We start from the raw sequence: 1,900 nt of genomic DNA, 5'->3' as shown, positions 1-1,900 counted from the left end.
CTATAAGTTATGGTATGTGAAAGAAGGTTTTTTTTGGTATAAACTACAAGTTATGGTATATGAAAGGAGGTTTTTTGTTATAAACTATAAGTTATGGTATATGAAAGGGGTGTTTTGTTATAAACCATAAGTTATGGTATATGAAAGGAAGTTTTTTATTATAAACTATAAGTTATGATATATAAAAGGAGGTTTTTTTGTGATAAACTATAAGTTATGGTATATGAGAGGTTTTTTTTGTGATAAACTATAGGTTATGGTATATGAAAGGAGGTTTTTTTGTGGATATATCGATTTTTCTTAACATTCAAAAAATAATGTTCCAATATAGTTCAAGAAAAATTAAAAACATTTTATTTTTTAACAGTAGTGAAACTAGATTATATTAGATTTTAAATTCTCAGATAGATGTGTGTATGTTTCGCAGCTTTAGATAAAGCTACTTCGCATCTTTACTTCAAATCTTTCAATTAAGAAACACTTATAGAACATAGTAGTAATTAGTTAATGTAACCAACCTTAAAGAGTATTGCAGAGGTATTTTCCTCTTCTGAGCTTTTCCTACGGTCAGTAGTTGTGGAAACCAAAAATGATCGATTCGCTGGAAACAGAATCTCACAGGCTGACACACATCGTTCTAAAGAATTCAGATTAAATCTGAATCTTGTCACTTTTTTAGAGCATACATACGGATGCAATTCTTTTTCAAAATTCAAGATTGAGTCTGAGGTAGTACGACGTAATGATGTTTGCAGAATTGCAGGTGTCTGTGGAAAGTATTTCTTTTGTGAAGTCATTTGAGTAGAAACACTTGAAACTCCTTTCTCTGAGTCCATCCTTTCAAACTGGTTTGTTACAGTATGGGGCTCTACCTTCATAAACTCACTATTACTAAGTTTTTCAATGTGTTTAATGTTATCTAAGTGTTTAGATGATTGCGGAAGGAAATTATTGTTATGTGTAAAAGTTTTGGCCTTGGTAATTATTTTGTTTGTTGTGCAAGAATTATCAGGCATTATTTCCTGGAAGCCACGTGTTATGGTATTTGATGTATCGTTTCTCTGAATCCTTTGAATCCTCGCTGTTTCATAATCTTGTGCAGCATTGTGTTTGTCCAAGCTAGTGAATTCTTGAGAGTTTGTCCCATTCTTTGGTAAAGGCATAGAGCAAATGGACATTGTCTGCTTTATCATCTCCTCATCGTGATTGCAAGGGGACAATAAATCTTTCCTTTCTACTGCATATTTGGATTCACCTTCTGAGGAACTAGAATAAATTGTGTCCATGAAAGAAGTCTGTCGAAATTGGCACAGGCCAAGCCTACTGTCAGAGGAAAATATTCTTCCATGTTCCTCCGTTGACACTTTTAGGTGAACAGGGGAAACGTCTGATCTACGAGTCTTCACATGTTCTGATAAGTTAACCGAAAACAAATGTGAATCTTGCATGTTAGAGTTTGGACCTTCGATTACCTCTTCTTGAATATCACTGGACATGGTGGAATATCCTTCATCTTTACTTCCAATATCATTTTCAACGGTTGATTTCGAGTTATCTTTGGAATGATGTAAGCCATTTAACCTAATGGTATCTGTAATATATACATATATAAGTGAGAGTTATCAAAATCTCTGAAATCCTGAGTTAGTTATTGATACCTTTAAGCTAATTTAACTATTTAAAAATTAGAAAATTAAAAATAAGCATACAACTAACAATGCATTTGTTAAAGTCTAGTTTCACAGAATTAGACGACGAACTGAGAAGTTTACTACAATATTACGTTAGATATATTTCCTTACCTGTTATTGTAATAACAGCGATTATTTAGTTCAGGGTTAACGTTATTTCGTTACTACTGTATTTGTGCGTCTTGTGACATGTTTTTCAAGCTGATTTG

General features: G+C 32.5%; 1 protein-coding gene across 1 annotated transcript in view; it reads right to left on the bottom strand.

The window, feature by feature from the left end:
• LOC106459041 overlaps positions 1–1,900 on the bottom strand; it is a 54,850-nt gene that overhangs the window by 9,583 nt on the left and 43,367 nt on the right. The window contains exon 8 of the mRNA XM_022385685.1: positions 519–1,595. Within this exon, the coding sequence (XP_022241393.1) occupies positions 519–1,595 (1,077 nt within the window). The remainder of the gene's footprint in view (positions 1–518; positions 1,596–1,900) is intronic.

The sequence above is a fragment of the Limulus polyphemus genome, unplaced genomic scaffold (genome assembly GCF_000517525.1).
Source record: "Limulus polyphemus unplaced genomic scaffold, Limulus_polyphemus-2.1.2 Scaffold25, whole genome shotgun sequence".
NCBI lineage: Eukaryota > Metazoa > Arthropoda > Merostomata > Xiphosura > Limulidae > Limulus > Limulus polyphemus.
Note: the sequence above shows the minus strand (reverse complement) of the source record. Positions and strands in the feature narration are given on the sequence as shown.